The sequence below is a fragment of the Enhydra lutris genome, unplaced genomic scaffold, assembly GCF_002288905.1.
Source record: "Enhydra lutris kenyoni isolate GAN:26980312 unplaced genomic scaffold, ASM228890v2 scaffoldscaffold13, whole genome shotgun sequence".
Classification (NCBI taxonomy): Eukaryota; Metazoa; Chordata; class Mammalia; order Carnivora; family Mustelidae; genus Enhydra; species Enhydra lutris.
Window position 1 is genome coordinate 4243501 of NW_019154097.1, and position 18700 is coordinate 4262200.

Here is an 18700-nt window from a genome sequence, read left to right on the forward strand (position 1 = left end):
GGAATACAGGGCTCCATCTTCTTGCATCTTTATTTTTTATATTTTTATTTTATTTTATTTTATGTTTTCAGTGTTCCAAGATTCAATGTTTATGTACCACACCCAGTGCTCCATGCAATATGTGCCCTCCTTAATACCCACCACCAGGCTCACCCATTCCCCACCCCCTCCCTTTCAAAACCCTCAGTTTGTTTTTCAGAGTCCATAGTCTCTCATGCTTTGTCTCCCCCTCTGATTTACCCCAATTCAATTTTCCTTTCCTTCTCCTGATGTCCTCCATATTATTCCTTATGCTCCAAGGTGCCTCGTTTGCACAGTAAGTAGTGTGTCAGTCTCATATTTCTTATGCTCCATAAGTAAGTGAAACCAAATGATAATGTACTTTCTCTGCTTGGCTTATTTCACTCACCATAATCTCCTCCAGTCCTGTCCATGTTGATACACAAGTTGGGTATTCATCCTTTCTGATGGAAGTGTAATATTCCATTGTATATATGGACCATATCTTTTTTATCCATTTGTCTGTTGAAGAGCATCTTGGCTCTTTCCACAGATTGGCGATTGTGGCCATTGCTGCTATGAACATCAAGGTACATGTGACCCTTCTTTTCACTCATCTGTATCTTTAAAATAAAACTTTCTTTGACATAATTTCCTCTTGCAGCTGCTGCCTCATCCCTCTTTTCCTCTTCACTGACAAGTTTCTCAAGAAGTTATCCTGGCCTATTCTACCATTCAGTTGTTCATTCCAGGTCCCTTAAGTCTCATTATCAAATGTGTCAGAAGTCCTCTTAATTCCATCTCAACAATATATTTTAAGCCTGTTCTACCTGCATTTCTCCCAGATACTGTTATGATGCAGGCACCTCTCATTTCTTGCCTGCACCACTGAACCTTGTTCTAGGAAGGGATTTCTTTCTTTCTTTCTTTTTTTATAAGATTTTATTTATTCATTTGACAGAGATCACAAGTAGGCAGACGGACAGGCAGAGAGAGAGGGGGAAGCAGGCTCCCTGCTGAGCAGAGAGCCCGATGCACTCTATCCCAGAACCCCGGGATCATGACCCGAGCCGAAGGCAGAGGCTTTAACCCACTCAGCCACCTAGGTGCCCCTAGAAAGGGATTTCTGATCATTTCACAAGCTAGCAGTGATACTCACCTATCTCAGAGTCCTTACACCTTCACCTGGTGCTCAACTGAGGCCTTCTGGGGATCTGTGGAGTTTGAGGACTTGTCCTTAACTGCAGTTATGCTAGGACACCCATCCACACACCTCATCTCCCATAGCTCCAACCCCTGAGGTCAGACCAAAGGGATGACTCATTTTCACTGGGAACCACCTCCAGAAGTGGGCTGTACTGTGGCATTTTAAAGCCTGATGCTGGAGAGTGGTGCCCTGAACCCTGGGTACAGGCTCCCAGACAGTTAATTAGGCTGGGCTAAGTGAATGCTGCCTTTGGCAGTCTTCATAATCAGACAGGTTTCCTGCTGGGACCCAAAGCCTTGGGTGTCCTTAACTGTCCCAGGGTAGTTTTCCTACCTTTAAGGAGACATGGAATTGGGTTATGTGATTCAGTACCCAAGGGAGCTTCTTGTTCTTGCCTGCATAGAAATATCGGTGCTACCTCTGTATGGGTTGGTAAACAGGCCTCAGAGTCCTTATCCAGTGGGCAGAAACAGGTGTGTCATTCTTCCCCTACTGGGTTTCTCAACAGGGACACTACTGGTGTTTTGGATAAAATAATTCTCCTCTAGTGGGACTGTCTTTAGTGTGGGATGCTTACCTTCCCTGACTCTTGCATGTGAAATGCTGACCCTCAATCCTGACCTCTTCAAACACCCCCACATATTTCTAAATGTGTAGAAAGGTTCTGCCCTCTGTCTAATCAGAAAGGCACCACATGGACACTCACAAGCAAGGAAGCCACTGAGATTACCTAGATACTGAAATCCTGTAGGTTTCCAGGTCTGTCTTGGCTTGTCTCCCGGACCTGGACCTTCGGCTATCTGTGGCCGTGACTGTGTTTGATTCATCCCTGCCTCGCCCAGCACAGGAACTGATCCAGAGCAGGTGTGAATAAGCAAAAGAATAGGATCTGTGGTGACTCAGTGCTGTAGGTGACACTGTTCAGTAGAAATGCTCTACAGGGTGTGCATATAAGTTACATGTGTAGTACATGTTTAAAAAACCAAAAGCTGGTAAAAATTAATTTAAATAATGTATTTTATTTAATTTAACATATAAAAATTATCATTTCAACCTGCGAATAGGATAAAAAAATTTTTTTTAAAGATTTTATTTATTTATTTGTCAGAGGGAGGGAGCACAAGCAAGGGGAGCAGGAGGCGGAGGGAAAAGCATGCTCCCCAGTGAGCAAGGAAAAGCCCAATGTGGGACTCAATCCCGGGACCCTGGGATCATGACCTGAGCTGAAGATAGACCTTAACTGACTGAGCCACCCAGGCGTCCGTAGGATAAAAATTATTGATGAGATATCTTCTATTCTTTTATGTATAAGTTTTAAAAATCTGGAGTCTATATTATGTATACAGAACCCCTCAACTCAGATTAGCCACATTTCATGGACTCAATCGCCATGTGGCTAATGCTACCATATGGGACAGCACTAGAAAACTCCATTCTCCTACTTTCCTGCTTACCTATTGCTTACTGCCCCCTGCCTACAACATTGTGTGTGTGGGGGGGGAGGGTTGGTGGTGGGTGTGTATGTGAAAAATTTTAAACATACAGAAAGGCCAGAAAAATTGTAGTGTGAATAGCCATATACTTAAAACCTAATTTTGACAATTGTCAGCAATTTACTGTTCGCATTATCACATATTAATTCATCTATCCAACCATCTCATCTTTTGATTATTATCTACTTTTTTTTTTAAAGATTTTATTTATTCATTTGACAGACAGAGATTACAAGTAGTCAGAGAAGCAGGGAGAGAGAAGGAAGCAGGCTTCCTGCCGAGCAGAGAGTCCGACGCGGGGCTCGATTCCAGGACCCTGGGATCATGACCCGAGCCGAAGGCAGAGACTTTAACCCACTGAGCCACCCAGGCACCCCTGATTATTATCTACTTTAAGAAAATGTTTCTTTTTGGTGGAGAATAGGTTGGAAAGCCACTCAGGAAACTATTATCTCTTTGAACATTGTTCTACACATCTAATCAGAATTTTTCAAATTTTTAAGGCAGAAGTCTTGAAAGACTCTTCCCTTCTTTTCCTCCTTTATTCTCCCAGAGTCTCTTTTTTCTCTCCTGTGGATTCTCAGAGACACAGCTCCTCTTTTGAAGGGAGGCCTCATGCCTCATTCAGTTCCCTCTCTCAGTCTAGCACTGTGTTGGTGGTAGGCTTTGGGGCTAGACAGGCCCAGGCTCCATTCTGGCTTGCCACTTCCTAGCTATGAGCCTCATATGTATGTAACACGAGGATAATTGAGTTGTGGGAGGTTTAAGTGAGATCAATTTGTAAAGTGTAATTATTCTAGCAATTATTAAAATAGCAGGTTGGGGAGAAAAGGGAGAGAAGTTTATTACTTATGAATGACCCTCTCTTTTGCAATGTGCTGGGGCCTTCTGAACACTCAGGTCCCAGAATTTACCTGGTACATTGTAATCATTTCTATTTCTGTCTCTTATCCAAGGTAGAAAGCTCCTGGAGGGCAAAGATTTGCATCTTTCTTCTCCCTAGCCTTAGCACGAAATGCGGGGCCAGGTTAAATAGATGTTAGTTAAATAAATGAAATCCTAAGTGTCACGGTTATCTTTTAATGGTGGTTTCAGAAAGTTGTAGAAACTTGAAAAGTCAGAAGGGAAGGCAACTTTGACTGTACAGATTCAATCTGTCACCAGTCCTTCCCTCATTGTGCATAAGGGGAAAGTGAGGCTAAAAAAAATTTACTGTGTTTATCTGCTATATGCGTGTCTAAATGCCCATGGGCACACCATCCAGGAGGGCTGGGGAAGAGCAGTTCCCTTGGGTTAATCAGCTCCCTCCCATTCCCGAGGACAGCCAATCTGATATACTTTTTACACTTTTTGGCATTTTTAAGCTGACACCAATCGAGTTTATGATTCTGGAGTCTGGCTGCTCTTTGGTGAAGGAGGTGAATGGCTTGGCTGGGATTCAGAGCTATTCTATTTGGGTCGGCATGGTTTCTGAATATTTATTTGTTAATTGAGAGAGAGCTAGTGAGCTGGAGAGCACAGAGGGGAGGAGCAAAGGGAGAGGGAGAGAGAAACTCAAGCAGACTCCACGCTGAGCGTAGAGCTGGGGGTGGGGTCAAGACCCTGAGATCAAGACTTGAGCGGAAACCAAGAGTTGGTTGCTTAACTGATGGTACCACCCAGGCACCCCCTGAATATCTTTTCTAAAGCTGCTGTAACTTCTGTTGCTTTCGTTAATATACAAATAAGGTGTTTATTGTTAAAATGTTAAAAATACCGATTGCCGAAATAAAAATCAATCACTGGTAACCCCACCACTCAGTGAGAAGCACTGTTAATAACACGTCGTGTAGCTCTCCAGCTCTTGTCTGTGCATACATTTAAGGTTGCAACTCGAACATTTCCAGCCCTAACTGCCTTGTATGTGCAAATGAGGTCACGTTTTTTATGAATTCCCAGATTTTGTAGACTGTATTTTTTATCCACATAATGTCAGTGTCTACTGGTCTCTACCCCCATCTCTACCCCCATCCTCTAGGGGCTGCCTCACAGATTTTATACTTCCCATCTCTTTCTTCTGTTTCTTTTCTCTTTTTCATCATCACCTGGGGCCAGAAGAGACCAGGCTTCCCCTAGGCCTGGCTATCATGGCCCCCCTCTGCCTTAGAGCTTCAAACCCTTGCTACTCAGCTGTCACACACGCAAGTTGGGAGCTTTCTGCGCTGTGGGGGAGCTCTGTGGGCCGGGTCCTCAGCTTGCTTCTTGATCCGGTGTTGAAAGGGGGAGAAAAAGGAACTTCGAAAATGCTCTCAGGACATTGGCTTGACTTATAAGGAAGAGGCCTGCTCTGAATGTCAAAGATTGCATATTCATTCCTTTTCTTTGTATTTTTTCTGTAATAATTCAAATCTTTCCCCAGACAGGTGCTCTGGGCCTACAAGGAAGAAACTCACATATTTCTTTCCTGAGCAAAATATTGTCTCCCTTACCCCCTCCAGCCCCCACCATTAGTATTCTTGCTTAATTTATTCCTAGAGGTTTTACGTTTTTTACTGCCAATTTCTGTAATGTTTTTACTTTGTTGTGTTTTTAAATTAATTATTACCATTATGTAGGAAAGTCCCTGCTTTTTGTATTTATATTTTTGTATTTTTAATTTTTATTTAATTAATTTATTTATTTGACAGAGAGAGAGAGAGAGATATCACAAGTAGGCAGAGAGGCAGGCAGAGAGAGGGGGAAGCAGGCTCCCCACTGAGCAGAGACCCCGATGTGGGGCTCGATCCCAGGACCCCGATTTCATGAACTGAGCTGAAGGCAGAGGCTTAATGCACTGAGCCACCCAGGCGCCCCTTTATTTTTTAAAAAATATTTTATTTACTTATTTGACAGAGAGAGAGAGAGACAGTGAGAGAGGGAACACAAGCAGGGGAAATGGAAGATGGAGAAGCAGGCTTCCCACCAAGCAGGGAGCCCAGCGTGAACCTTGATCCCAAGGGCTCTGGGATCCTGACCTGAGTTGAAGGCAGACGCTTAACAACTGAGCCACCCAGGCACCCCTATATTTTATTTTTAAATTATCTTTATTAAACCTCTTATTAGTGTGAATGGTTTTTAGCATAATTTCTTAAGGTTTCTAGATATGTAATTACATAGTAAATATTTCTACTTTTTATTTTGTGCTCTTTTAAAAATGTGCTAAGTGGGGTGCCTGGGGGCTCAGTGGGTTAAGCCTCTGCCTTTGGCTCAGGTCATGATCTCGGGGTCCTGGAATCGAGGCCCGCATCAGGCTCTCTGCTCAGTGGGGAGCCTGCTTCCCCCTCTTTCTCTGCCTGCCTCTCTGCCTACTTGTGATCTCTGTGTGTCAAATAAATAAATAAAATCTTAAAAAAAATGTGCTAAGTGAAATTGGTATGAGTGAGCATTCTCACTTTTCCCTGGATTTCATGAGAACATCTCTGTTTTCTTCCCATCAGTCATGATGTTGGCTGGTAGTTTGAAATATTTTTCTTTCTAATCATGTGAAGGGAGTATCCTTCTAATACACTCTATTTTTTTGTTCCTATATATATATGTACATATATATATATCAAGAATGAATAATGAATTTTATCAAATGCCTTTCTGCCTCCTACTAAGGATATTAAGTGGTTTTATTCTTTTTACCTATTTGTATAAATAATTATAACAATAGACTTCTTAAAAATATCAAGCCACTCTCACATTCCTAGAATAAACTATTTGTTTATGGAGCATTAGTCTTTCAACATTCTGCTAGGGATATAAATATGTTATTTTTTAGAGTTTTGATATTTGCGGTGTTTTTATGCGATCATTGTCAGGGTTGGTATCAGGGTTATGCTAGGTTTAGAAAGTAAATTAGAAAGTAGAAGTAAATTTTATAAATTAAAAAATAAAGGAAAGTTCCTATCTTGCTCTATTCTTTGAGACAGTTTGAACAGCTCCAGTTGCTTGTAGGATCATTTCTTAATCCTTTTACTTTTTTAGAATAGACTATTTGTTTAGAGCAGTTTTAGATTCACAGCGAAATTGAGTGGCATGTACACGGATTTCCCATATCCATCCTGTCCCCACATGTGCATAGCGTCCCCCACTATCATCTGGCCCCACGGTGGCACATTTGTTGTGATTAATGAACCTCCATTGATACATCATAGGCAACCAAAGTACATAGTTTACATTAGGCTTAACTCTTGTGTGGTCCATTGTAAGGGCTGTGACAAATGTGTAATAACATGTATCCAACATGACGGTGTCCTGGGAAATAGTTTCACTGCCTGAAAAATCCTCTGTGCCCCACCTCTTCATGCTTCTCTCGTCTCTGACTCCTGGCAATCACTGATCCTTTTGTCTCCATAGTTTTGCCTTTTCCAGAATATCATATGTTTGGAATTATACAGTATTTAGCTTTTTCAGATTGTATTCTTTCTCTTACCAAAATGTATTTAAGATTTCTCCATGTCTTTTAATGGCTTGATAGCTCATTTCTTCTTAGTGCTGAATAATATTCTTGTCTTAATGTACCCTGGTTTATTTATTCATTCTTCTACGGAAGGGCATCTTGGTTGCTTCTAAGTTTTGGCAGTTAAGAATAAAGATGCTGTAAACATCTATGTGCAGGTTTTGTGTGAATGTAAGTTTTAAACTACTTTGTGTTAATACTAAGAAGTGTGATCGCTGGGTAATATAGTAGAAGGTGTTTACTTTTGTAAGGAACTGCCAGACTGTTTCTATATAGCTGTACCATCTGAATTCCTTTCTATATTTTTTTACATAACATTTTTAATGTCAAAATTTCACCTGGGTATACCTAGACGGTCTGCCCTGGCTACCCCCACCCCTGCAAATAATTTGCCTAGTATGCAGTGAGACTTCTCATCTAAATGCTCAATTCTTGCTCAGGAATTTTCTTTATTTCTTGAATGATCATTTCTCCATGGTCTCTGCTCTCTACTTTTAGAATGTCCATTATATAAGCATATTTGAGTTCCTGGGAATTTCCTCTCTCTCTCTCTCTCTCTCTTTATTCTTTTTCCCTCCAGACTTATGAGATAGGTTCTCAAAGTGGTCTTTCCTGATTTGATTTTTTTTAAAGATTTTATTTATTTATTTATTTGACAGACAGAGATCACAAGTAGGCAGAGAAGCAGGCAGAGAGAGAGGAGGAAGCAGGCTCCCTGCTGAGCAGAGAGCCCGATGCGGGGCTCGATCCCAGGACCCTGGGATCACGACCTGAGCCGAAGGCAGAGGCCCCAACCCACTGAGCCACCCAGGCGCCCCTCCTGATTTGATTTTTAATCTGAAAACAAATTTCCTGATTTGCATAATTTCCCCAAATTCATGCATGGATTGACTTTTGAATCTTATTTAAATGGAATATAAATTTTGGGATTTTACTCTTTATCCATTTTTAGATTCTAGTAACCCTGGTAATAAGATGCAATCCTTGATATCTTTTTTCATATGTCTAGCAATTTACAGTTTCACCACTAGGTGGTGCCACCAATTACTGAAAACAGGGGTTGGATTGTGGGACAACCAAGAGCCACTTGTATCTAGTACAAGCACAATTTTGTGAGCTTGTATGGAACATATGTGCACGAGTATGTGCGCACACAATTCTTGGTGCATGAGTTTACCCACAGAACAGTTTACAAGGGCGCACAGGCATGCAAGTGTAAGTCTTTGCGCCCTAGAATGTATGGGCATGAAGCTAAATGATAGGAACTCCAAATGGCTGACCTATCTGCATGGTCCCAGCACGTCGGCCAAGAAGGCAGCCTGCGGAGTGTGCAGAAGACCAAACCCTATGGGAGAAATACAGTCACAGTGGTACAGAACAGCTTTTCTGACACAACCACACATTCCTCTAAAGTCTTCAGTCCTGCAAACCCTTGTGTCCAGTCAGGCCACCAAGAAGGTCTCAGTCACTTCTGCGGACCCAGAGGACTGTGCTCTCTCTACCTTCCCCCAGGTGCTCAAAGCATCTCATCAAATACCCACTCTGGGATCCTGTCTTCTGTCCAGATGGGAAGTGACTCTGCACTCAAGAAAACAAATGCCATGTGTATGTGTGTGTGAGGGGGTGGAACGTTCAGTGTCATCCACTTCTGCCCATCCCTGTCCCTGTTAACTCTGTGGAAGTTCCCCAGCTGATCTCAGCCTCTCACTCTGGATGCCCCATCACTCCAGGAATAGTGCTGTCTTTGTTACCTGCTGTACACAATAGCCCACAAAGCTGGGAAACCTGAAGCAAGTTGCTTCCCTTCTCTGTCCTCAGTTTCTCTAACTCTCACTGAGGGCTGGGTCTGAGCGATTCCAGTCGGCGCTTTGTGCCGACTGAAGCCCTGCATGTCTGCCATTTGCAGGGCTCTGCCTCCATCCCGTGGTTGGTGTGGAGTGGGAGTCTCCTTAGAGAAGAAGGAGAAAGTTCTGTTTGCCTTCCTCCTTTTCTTTCCAGCAGACTCCCCTCCCCATCCCTTAATGGGCCTTGAGAGAAGGCAGCTGGGCTCCCAGGGCTCCAGAAGCCATAGGAGGGAGTTCTCACTTTGGCATCATTAAAAGTTTAAGTGGCTTTCCCTCTGAGGACAAAAACCCCTGGATTCATTAGAGCTGCTGCCCCCTGAGTCCAATTTTGTTGAAGACAGCATTTGGCGTTTTCATCCAGAGAAGGTTTTCACTAAGGGTTTGAGGCCTCCCCGAGAGAGCTCATGTCACTGAGGTCTGAGAGGGAAAGTCCCTGGAGGTCACCTCTTGCCCTGGCACTTTTCCAGAGGAGGAACTGGGCTGGGTCAGGGGAAGGGTTTGCCTAAGGATCTGCAGAGGCTAGCTGCTGAAAACATTCCTCCAGGTGGCAGGGAGATGAGCGTGCACCAGAGAAGGACACAGAGGATGTGGGGCCTCACTGTGGAGGGCCCTGGGCATCTGTGGTCTGGTGGAGTGAGATGCAGAGCTGCATGTGCAGAGGAGCTTTGAGGATGAGAACATCTCTGACCTGACAAGCCCACGGCAGAAGGGGCTGTTCAACAGTCGAGACTGTTGAACGGGTGCCGGGAGGCAGGATGGGGTCTGGCCTCTCTGAGCTCAGCAGCCTCCTTCCTGCCTCCTGAGCATGGTCTAACACCCAGACCCGGCGGCAACGAGGACCTAGAGACAGGGTTCAACTTGCCCAATGATGCAGATCTGCCCGCAGTACCTCACTGAGCTCCTGAAGTACAGGACAATTCATTCCATAGGGCCTGTCCCTGTCCAGGAGGACTTGGGTGGCTGGACAGGGAGCCAGAGACTCACAAAGGCTGAGGTCTCCCGGGGCCACACTCCACTGCAGTAATATTGAGGGAAAACGTGTCAGGGACTAGTAAGCGCTTTGTAAATCTTAACCCCTTGAGTCCTTAGAAAACCCTGTGTATGCTGGAAAGTACTTTTTTTTTTTTTAAAGATTTTATTTATTTATTTCACAGAGAGAGATCACAAGTAGGCAGAGAGGCAGAGAGAGAGATAGAGGAGGAAGCAGGTTCTCCGCTGAGCAGAGAGCCCGATGCGGGACTTGATCCCAGGACCCTGAGATCATGACCTGAGCCGAAGGCAGAGGCTTAACCCACTGAGCCACCCAGGTGCCCTGGAAAGTACTCTTACTGGCCATTTTGCAGATGAGGAAATTAAAGCACAGAGAAGTTAAGTAACATGTGTTACTTAACACAGTACTTGTGTTACTGTAACTTGTGTTACAGTCACAGAGCTAATGAGTTGTGTTGTTCCAGAACCCACATTCTTACTCGCTATGTTGTCCCATCTAAGAGTGGTGCCTGCTGAGGCCAGGGAGGGGAGGGGGCTGGCCTGGTCACTTGGCCAGGTGGCAGAGGTGGGGGGCCTGGACCTCTTGTCCCCAGTCTCAGGGCTCTTCCTTCCACAGCCCTGCTTGATGCCTCTGTCCCCACCCAGCGTCCCCATGGACCTCCCCAGAGTTAACAGTCGCTTGGCCTCACACTTGGCAGGCAGCTCCGGCCCAAAGAGGCTGCGCCCACATTCCCTGGCTGTTCTCCAGCCCGCGGGGGCCGAGACAACAAGGTTCCGGGACTGTGAAGGCTGAGCAGAGGCTACCGAAGGGGAGAAAGCAGCAAGGAGCTGCCAGATGGAAGGCCCGTCCAGCGTCCAGATGCTAGGCCTCGTGGGTTTGATCATTGGCGCTGCTGTGGCCGTCCTCCTGCTGCTGCTGCTGGCCGCCTGCCTGTGCCGCGGACAGCAGGACCTCCGTGTGGATGTGGAGAGGAACCGACCGGCTGCCAGGAGAAACCGCGTCCGCTGGGCCCAGCCTTGCTTCTTCCCGCGCCAGGGCCACCTGGGACACCTTCACCACTTCCATCATCCTGGCCACGTGCCTCACACGCACCGTGCGGGCCTCCACCACCACCACCTCCACCAGCACCACGCCCACCACCACGCCCACCATGCCCGCCGAGGCCGCCGCTGACACCTGTGAATGGCAGCCCAGGCCTGCCCTACCTACTGTCCCTGGGACTCCGGACTCGTGGACCCCTGTGCTCCCCTGCAGAGGGGCGCCTCTCTGCAGGAAACGCTGGGGAGGGTGCGCCGCTCCTACTGGACTGCTTCTGCATACTACGCCCCGGAGTACGATGAGGAGAGAACCGAGGGCCACTGGGGGTGGCCCTGCGCACACTGGAGGGTAACGGGGTGAGAGCAGGGGTCTCCTTTGGGGACAGATGTCACCTGGTGCCTGGTGCCTCCCAGGGAATGTCAGTGCACGTGGACGCAGAGAAGATGTGCAGGGCTCTCTGAAGGGCTGTCTTCTGACGTACTGGCCAGGGGGCTAGCTGGGAGGGGCCAGCAATGCCCTTGTATTTGGAGAGAAGGCAATATGAGGCTGCAAGGTCAATTCACTTATGCCTTGATGCAAGAAAATAAAACGTGCTAAGAAGCTTTTATGAAGAGGCTCCTGACTAACACAGGTGGGAGAGGGAGCAGCCAGGCATGTGTCTGCACTGCCCTGGGACCTTTGTCTCTGACAAGAAGTGAATGCTTGACACAGGTGCCTTCTGCCTGGTGCTGGAGGGCCAGCTGTGTGCTGGGGGAACCTGGGTGGGACCTATGGTGCTCCAAGGGTAGTAGGGAAAGAAAGCTCTGGACCCAGGCTCTGAGGGAGGATTTAGGGTTTGCATGCGGCCCCGCCCAGAGAGGGCTCTCTGTGTACCGGGGGGGCTCTGGGCCTCTGTGGGACAGTCCAGGGGCTCAGGGAGAAGAGGGATGAGGCCACCCAGGCTGGCCCCCAAGGGCTCCAGCAATCTTCCCAGCCCATCTCCAGGGCAGACTGAGCTCTGGGACCTGCAGAAGCTCCACTCTGTGGGCTGTGTTGAATTAAATATTTCCTTGGTAACTGGGTCAGGGTTTCTTATCCAAGCTTTGAGTCTCCAGCTTCCTGTGCCCATGGATGCCTGTGTATACCAGAGGGATGGAGAGGTTCTTTAACTGGAGGAGGTGGTGCTAGGTGGCCTTGGGAGAGTGCTTGCCTCCTCGGGATCTCAGTTGCCTCATCCCTAAAATGGGATAGCAGAGACTCCTTCTTTCGAAAGCCTGGAGGCATGTTTCAAATATCCCACGAATAGCTGGCAGAATTCCACAGGGAGGAAGGAAATCTTGTTCTGAGGCCTTCAGCCTGTGTTTGGGTGGGAAGTGGAGGGAGGAGAGCCTTGGGGGCCAGGAGAGGTGGTGGGGAGGGGCTTGAGAATAGGCCAGAAAGTCAGGGGCCTGGTGACTCATTGGAACAGAACATCCTGTTTCTTTTCTATTTCCCAGTGGAGTCTCTGTGAGGGCTGGGCGGTGTGAGGGGGAAAGGGAGGCAGATTCACACTGACAGCCACACTAGATTTCTGGGCCATGGGTCAGTAGGTATTGCTGATTTTATCTCTGCCGTGTCCTTCAAATCCTCCTCCCCTCTTGCATTCCTGTGTTTGCCCTAGCTTGTCCCTCCAGCCTGGGTTGCTGCCCCCCTCCAGCCCTGCCCTTTCTGAAGCGTCTGTGCATGGTCTGAGGGATCTGCTGAAACCCCTCATCATCCTGGGGGAGAGTCTGTGCCTCTCGGTTGTCTATTCAAAGCCCCCTGATCCAGTTCCTACCCCTTGCTCCTTTTGTCCTGTCCATGCTGCTCCATCATTGGCCCCAGAAAACACTTCATACCTTCCCCTCTCTGAGTCTTTTCTCAAGAAGAAGTTGTCACTCCCTCCCATAGGCTTCCAGTTTGCTTTTAGTATTTATTTTTCTAGTTCTGTTGGAATACGATCACATTTTCTTCTTCTCCCAAGATTTATGGCAGGATTCAGGGGGCCCCTGCCCTCCTAGATCTGAGAAACTTTGAGGGCTCCCAGCCCCCAGCGCAGAACCAGCCAACACAACAGATGCTCAGGAAAAATTCTCAGAACATTGTGCTCTCTGGAAAAGTAAATATGATTGGAATAACCACTGCCAGAAACTTGGGGCTTATGGGACACCAAGTATAGCAGTAGGGCCCCGAGAGGATTAAGCCTCTGAGCTTCTGGGGCCTTGCTGAGGGAGCTTGGGTTCCCACTCCATCCCCGGTGTTGGCGGTCGGAGAAGGGGGAAACATTTAACAGAAGGACATGTGTGGCCTGCTGGCTTGAACATCCCCTCTCCCTCATCTCTCTGTGGATCCCCAAGACTCAGATGGCCTGCCTTACCTCAGTGTGGCCTGGAGTCTCTGGGACAGCTCTCTCCTTTCTGTTCTCGGATGTCTGCCATCATCTTTGCCCTTGCTAATATAAGGGAAAGTGTGGGATGTGGTCTATTTCTGATCAGTTGCTGATGGTGGATATGGGAGGACAGGTACATATCTAAGTGATTGTTATAGTTATCTTGGGGAGTCATATGGCATCTGGGGTCCACGGGCAGTGGCTGTATGTCACAGGATGACAATAGTCACAAGAAGAAGAGAACATACCCAGAAAAAACCCTTAGTACGGACATCTCTGAGCTATGGGCAAACACGTATGGCTGTCTTGATCTTTCTAACTTGCCTGACTGTGCTGCTGCCACTTGTCACAGGACACAAGGCTGTGGGGGGATGGACGCAACAGGCACTGTGGTGAAGGCATCTACACTTCGTCCTTCTTTATGAGATTGCTGCTTTTGCCCTGGGCTTGAGGCGCCGTGTTGGTCATTCCACATGGCAGACAGCCTGTGTGACGTGAAACCCCGAGAGGCCTTCAGAGCAGACTGCGCCTGTCCTCACAACACAAGCCAGGTCCCTCTCACTGTGCCACCAGCATCCATTCAAATACTGAATGCCTGTTGTGAGAACAGACCAGAAGGCCTGTTTTACTGATGAATCAAGGAAGGGCCCCCAAATCTCAGAGTCAGATAAGGAAACCCATACAAGGTGGAAGATAAGAGGGCTGAGCAATTGCCCTTTATTCCAGTTTAAAACTGCTGAAAAGCACACATCTACCATAGATGGCCTCCCACTCTTCTGCATCCACAAAGAACAGGCAAACCAGAAGTCAGAAAACAAATAACTCAGCTTGAAACCTGATTCCTCTAGTGCCTTCTACATCCTGAATTGGTGAGTTGATTTTGGTAATTCAGTCTGAAACCACACACCACAGATTGGTTCATGTTTCCTTCTCTGCTCTGGTTGCCCCAGTTAATAGCAACAATTCGAGGTGTCCAGCTTCCTGCCACAGGCTCAGCTTGCCCAGCACTGCTCATACAGAGGAAGAGCCCTGAGCTCTTCCAGGAAAAAGGAAGAGTGAGTTTGACAGGCTTCATGGAGTCCCAATAGTCACTCATTCTGTGCTTAAGCATCTCCCTAAAACTGGTACTAAAAAAAATTCACTGGGGCCTTGGACAGCTTGCAAAAGACCCAGGCTGTGTGACCTCAGGCTGGCCCTTTGCCCTCTCTGAGTCTTTGCACTCCGATCAGTAAAGCCGCAGAAAGAGGTGATTGCTCCGTGGCCCTGTGGTACCCGGGAAGAGCACTGAGCTATGAGGGGAAGGAGGAAGTCTCCCCTTCAACCATTTGGTGCTCTTGTTATCACTACGACTCATCAGCAGTGGGCTGCAGGCAGGTGGTTATCACTATTTGCATTTTGTCTGTGAAATGTAGACAATATCACTTGCCAGCGTTGCTGGGCCATTAAATGAGCTAATGCCTGGCTGTGTCTGGCACCCGGAAGCATTGTTTCTCTCTGTCCTATTCCTCATAGTTTGGGTAGAGCCTCCTTTCTGGAAGTGGGGTAGGGCAGGGGGTTAGCTGTAGAAGAGCTGTGACTGACGGAGAGGACGCAGCTCTCCTGGCGGACTCAGCGGCCGGGCCGGACTCACCCTTCACCCGGAAAGGCTGAGCGGAGAACACAACTGCGACTGCGCAGGGCAGGGCCGGCGTGGGTGTGCGTGGGGGTGGGGTGAGTGCAGTCACCAAGGGGGCTCGGCAGCTGTGCGGGTCCTGGGCCCACACAATCGGAGGAAGGAATTCAGGAAGTGCTCACAGCTCGTCAGACATCTCGGAGCCTTGTCCGAAGCAGGACAAAGGCTGTAGGACCCAGGGATGAGTGTGCCGTGGGGTGGCCCGTGGGGTGGCCCCCGGGTCAGAAGGCCATGGCACCGCGTACAGCCAGCGCTGTCACTCGGGGAAGCCCAGGGTAAGTTGTCCTAGCACCTGAGTGTGGGCAGCAGGCTGAGTGAGCCTGCGGCGAGGAGGACTGGGGGGAGGCCGTGCAGAAGAGGGCTTCTCGGGAGCAGGAACTACAGGGCAAAGGAGCTCGGATGTTAGTCGTTGGAGCGGGTCAGGTCCCGGGGGGAGCGTAGCCCGCCCTCTCTAAACAGCCCTCTTCCAGTCCCATGTAGGAAGGGACTGCAACCCCCGCCGAAGGCCCCCTGGCCCTCAAGGTGACCGTGTAGCGCTCCCACCCCGACCTTGCCCAGGGCTGGCATTGCCCTCCTCCCCACCTGCCTGCCTGCCTCCTGCCTGAGGCCAGGAGCTCAGGAGGCGGCAGATAGGCCTACTCAAGGACCGGCCCAAGGTTCTTGCAGGGGAGGAGCCCAGGCTCATCCTGGAGCCCCAGGAGGGGGAGTATTTTGTCTTTTGTCTGAGCAGACAAACTCTCTTGAAATGGGTAGGCGGCACCAGAGGGCCCGGCTGGCAAGGTTATCTCTGAGCAAAGTCTTCTGCTCCCTCTCGCTCAGCCCCTCCAAGTCCGGGGATTCTTGAGCTCACATCTTTCAGGATAGGTCTTCTTCCAGGAGCTGCCACTGGAGTTGACCACGGCACTTGGGATCCTGGCCAGAAGCTTAGAGAACAGTAACAGAGACCAACTGAGGTCTGACTGGTGCAATGCGGAGCACCCAACGGCCTAGTGGGGCCGTGTTGCAGGGCCTCAGACCAGCACCTGCCTAGGAGCCCACAAGGAGCGCGGCTGGAAGAGCGGGGTGCCTGCTACCACCCAGAACCCCCTGGTGCGTATGGGGAGCTAAGACTCTAAGACACACCCCTGGTTGCTCAGCCGGTCAGCTGCTGTGCTGGGCTATGGAAACAGCAGTGATTGGAGTGGTGGCGGTGCTGTTTGTGGTCACCGTAGCCATCACCTGCCTCCTGTGCTGTTTCAGCTGTGACTCGAGGGCCCAGGATCCTCAGGGGGGCCCTGGCCACAGTTTCACGGTAGCCACGTTTCGCCAGGAGGCTTCTCTCTTCACAGGCCCGGGTCGCCATACCCAGCCTGCGGCAGCGGTGGGTGCCCGGGACTTCTGGACCTTCATGTGAGGCCTCTCAGTTCCTAGGATTTGTTTTGCTGGTGAGTCAGACCCACTCACCCACCAGCAAGCCTTCCTGCTGTTCCACTACTTCAAGTCTGGCCTTCCTGGCCTTCCCTGCCTGTTGTATTCGGCAAACTCCCAGTGCCATCCCATCCCAGCTTGCTGTGTCTGCCAGCCTGGTAGATCTGCAGGGCCAGGACCAGGTGGAATTCAGCTCTGACCCCTGAGAACTCAGCTGGACCCTGCCCACAGGATGGGGCCTAGGGGAGGCCTGAAGAGTGAGTGACTGGGTCAGATTGCACGGGGGCCAGCTCTACAGACTAACGGTGGTATGACTGGAGTTTATCAGGAACAGAGGGCTAGTTCACTCAGGTTATCCCAGCATGCTGGTGAAACTGGTTCTGTTGCCACCAGAAGAAAGAGTGCCCTCGAGTGAACATTTTTACATTTTTATATGCTCTGCTGAGGGAGTCGTTTGGTTCCTTGCCAGGGCACAACGCACAGAACTCAGCCCTGAGACCAGTCCCCTGCCGATTGTCTGAAATTAGACCTGCAGTTCTGCAACCAAAAGACTGCTTCCTTGGGAACCAAGCATTTATTTTATTATTGAAAATGTATATCCTTATATAGGTTTCTCAAGAACCAGTGTTGAAAACTACAAAATGAAACAGAAGAGAAAAAAACATGGTCACAGAAAGTACAAGCTGTTTGATTAACAGGAAAGCCAGAAAGAAGACTTTGAAACATATTTTGAATGAGACTATATTACTGTCTTCTTATAGGTCACTTGTGCTCTTAGAGAATGTGAATGACTTGCATCATTAGGAATGATGGAAAAATCATGAACTGAAAGATAATCCCAAATAAGTTAAAATGTTATGTTACATCAAAAAAGCCTGTAACAAAGCTCTTGTTTTCATCACAAATAAAGAGATGTTCAGTTTTTATTAACAGAAAATCTGCTTTTTTTTTTTTTTTCTGTACTGGGAAATAAATGCTGTGCCATATTTAGAGTACAGTTTGAGGGTTGCAAACTTCTGGGTCTCCTTGCTCATATGTCCATTCAGGGCTGAATAGATGGCTCTCCTAGGACTCTTTTTGAGGGTGGCAAAACTGACCCTGATAAGGGTCTGGGCTCTAAGGTACCTAGGCAGGCCATCTTGGCCACAGGAAGGACTCTCAGAGAGAGGCTTGGGGCTGCAGAGGTATAGGGGGGGAAGGGGGCAGGGAGAGTGTCAGATTGGTAGAGAGGGATGGAATAGGGGAAATGGGGAAGGGAGAGGCACAGCCCAGGAACAGGAGTTCTTGGGAGCTTGTCTTGGTCACTCTGGACCTGAGAGCTCCCAAACAGGGCCTTCATAGATGCACGTGGAAAGGAACTGTTGCAGCTTGCATTCCCCACAAATGAATACTGAGACAAAGCTTGGGGTATAAGATGTTTATAGGGTCAACATCTGTGAGGGGAGGGTGGAGAAAGCAGGACTAGATAGAGGAAAAAGTCAAATTATAATGCAGGCCCTTAATACACACCTTCCGCCTTTGCTCGGTCTCTGAGTGCTGCCCACCCCCATTCCTGTCCCCCAAGTTTTGACCTCGGCAAAGCAGCTCTGCGGCTGAGGCTGACCCTGAAGTCCTTCCTTGAAGGGGTCCTGGGTGGTGCCTTTTTCAGAACTCAGCAGGGCCCTGTTCTCAGATGTGCCCAGATATCAGAGGTAGGCGAGCATATCTAGACACAAAGAAATATCTGGCCATGGAAGCTCCAGATGGGCAGAGATAGAAGTGCAAGGTCTGGGAGGGGTGAGCAAAGTCAGCTCTGGTCCAGGTCAGGTGCCTTTCAGCTGGACCCAAGTATCAGGACCCAGGCCTGGAGCTCTGTCCCTGTGCTGCATGGTCACAACCTCTCTGGGTCAGTGAAAGGAAGGTCTGCAGGCTGGAATCACGTGACTCTGAAAACAAAGCAATGGTGGGGAGCTTGACCTCACTCTTCAGGCAATGGGCAGTCTGTCAAGCCCTGAGTTTTCCTCACTTGTTCACTTGCTAATCCACCCACTTATCTACCATCCACCCATCCACCCATCCATCCATCCATCCACTTACTTACCCATTCATCCATACATCCATCCACCCACCTGCTCCCATTCACCCACTTAACCATCCACCCATTCACCTACTCATCCACCCACTCACCCACCCATTCTCCCTCCCATCTATCCACTCATCC

General features: G+C 48.6%; 2 protein-coding genes across 2 annotated transcripts; both read left to right on the forward strand.

Annotated features, from left to right (window-relative positions):
- The first annotated feature begins 10684 nt into the window (after nt 1-10684).
- LOC111146180 (histidine rich carboxyl terminus 1) lies at nt 10685-11640 on the forward strand. Its single transcript, XM_022501614.1, has one exon. The coding sequence runs from the start codon at nt 10832-10834 to the stop codon at nt 11168-11170; it is 339 nt and encodes a 112-aa protein (XP_022357322.1). The 5' UTR covers nt 10685-10831; the 3' UTR covers nt 11171-11640.
- A 4489-nt stretch (nt 11641-16129) lies between these two features.
- LOC111145895 (small regulatory polypeptide of amino acid response-like) lies at nt 16130-17429 on the forward strand. The gene has a single exon (XM_022501196.1). It carries the CDS (start codon nt 16253-16255, stop codon nt 16484-16486), a length of 234 nt encoding a protein of 77 aa, XP_022356904.1. The 5' UTR covers nt 16130-16252; the 3' UTR covers nt 16487-17429.
- The last annotated feature ends 1271 nt before the right edge of the window (nt 17430-18700 follow it).